General features: G+C 49.2%; 1 protein-coding gene across 1 annotated transcript in view; it reads right to left on the reverse strand.

The window, feature by feature from the left end:
- Positions 1-841, reverse strand: part of TREM1 (triggering receptor expressed on myeloid cells 1) — a 5,255-nt gene that overhangs the window by 1,825 nt on the left and 2,589 nt on the right. Inside the window, exon 5 of the mRNA XM_010137095.1 lies at positions 752-795. Coding sequence (XP_010135397.1) covers positions 752-795 — 44 coding nt within the window. The remainder of the gene's footprint in view (positions 1-751; positions 796-841) is intronic.

The following is an 841-nucleotide window of genomic DNA, read 5'->3' on the forward strand; positions in this document are numbered from 1 at the left end:
AGAGCAATGTAAGGAGCTCAGCCGGAACCTTGCTCTGTGTGTGCCCACCCCAGTGCTGTAAGTGTAAGCAGACACGCTCTGCTCTGTAAAGGGTTGTTTCCAGGACTGTTTCTGTGCCCAGGGAAGGTTAGAGACTACGTCTGGTCCCATGTGTTAGGAGTTTCTCCTAGAGAATCATGCTGTCTCCTCTCATCTCTGGATTGCCTAACTAACCCTTCATTGCTGCTCTGCTGCAGGGTGGCGCTGGTCTGCTGCAATCAGGTCCCTAGATGTCATCCTTTACTGTTAAAACATCATGCTGAAAGCAAACCTAGAAGTCACAGGTCTTTAAAATACGGGTCTAAAGGTTGTCCCCTTGGCAACCAAATGTGAAGGTCTTATTAGGCTTTGAAAGGCAAGGGATGAGTTGCTGTAAAGGGGCAGAACTGCTGTCATGAGCTTTACTGTTAAAACATCATGCTGAAAGCAAACCTAGAAGTCACAGGTCTTTAAAATACGGGTCTAAAGGTTGTCCCCTTGGCAACCAAATGTGAAGGTCTTATTAGGCTTTGAAAGGCAAGGGATGAGTTGCTGTAAAGGGGCAGAACTGCTGTCACGAGAATGTGTGACAGAACCACTTCTGTGAGAACGGCTGAGGCTGCTCTCAGGTAACAGAGAAGCAACACACCATTCAAGTGGCTCAGTCCTGATCCCTGCTGCTATTCCACAGCTTGGTTGGCATGAGAAGGGCCAGTGAGGCAGGAAAACGCACCCAGATGCAGCGTGGGAGGAGCTGTAAGCTGGGCAGTGCAGAGACTAGAGGGAGAGAGTAGGAAAGTGAGTCTGGAGCCTACAAACAACC

This window comes from Buceros rhinoceros, unplaced genomic scaffold, assembly GCF_000710305.1.
Source record: "Buceros rhinoceros silvestris isolate BGI_N320 unplaced genomic scaffold, ASM71030v1 scaffold13150, whole genome shotgun sequence".
Lineage (NCBI taxonomy): Eukaryota > Metazoa > Chordata > Aves > Bucerotiformes > Bucerotidae > Buceros > Buceros rhinoceros.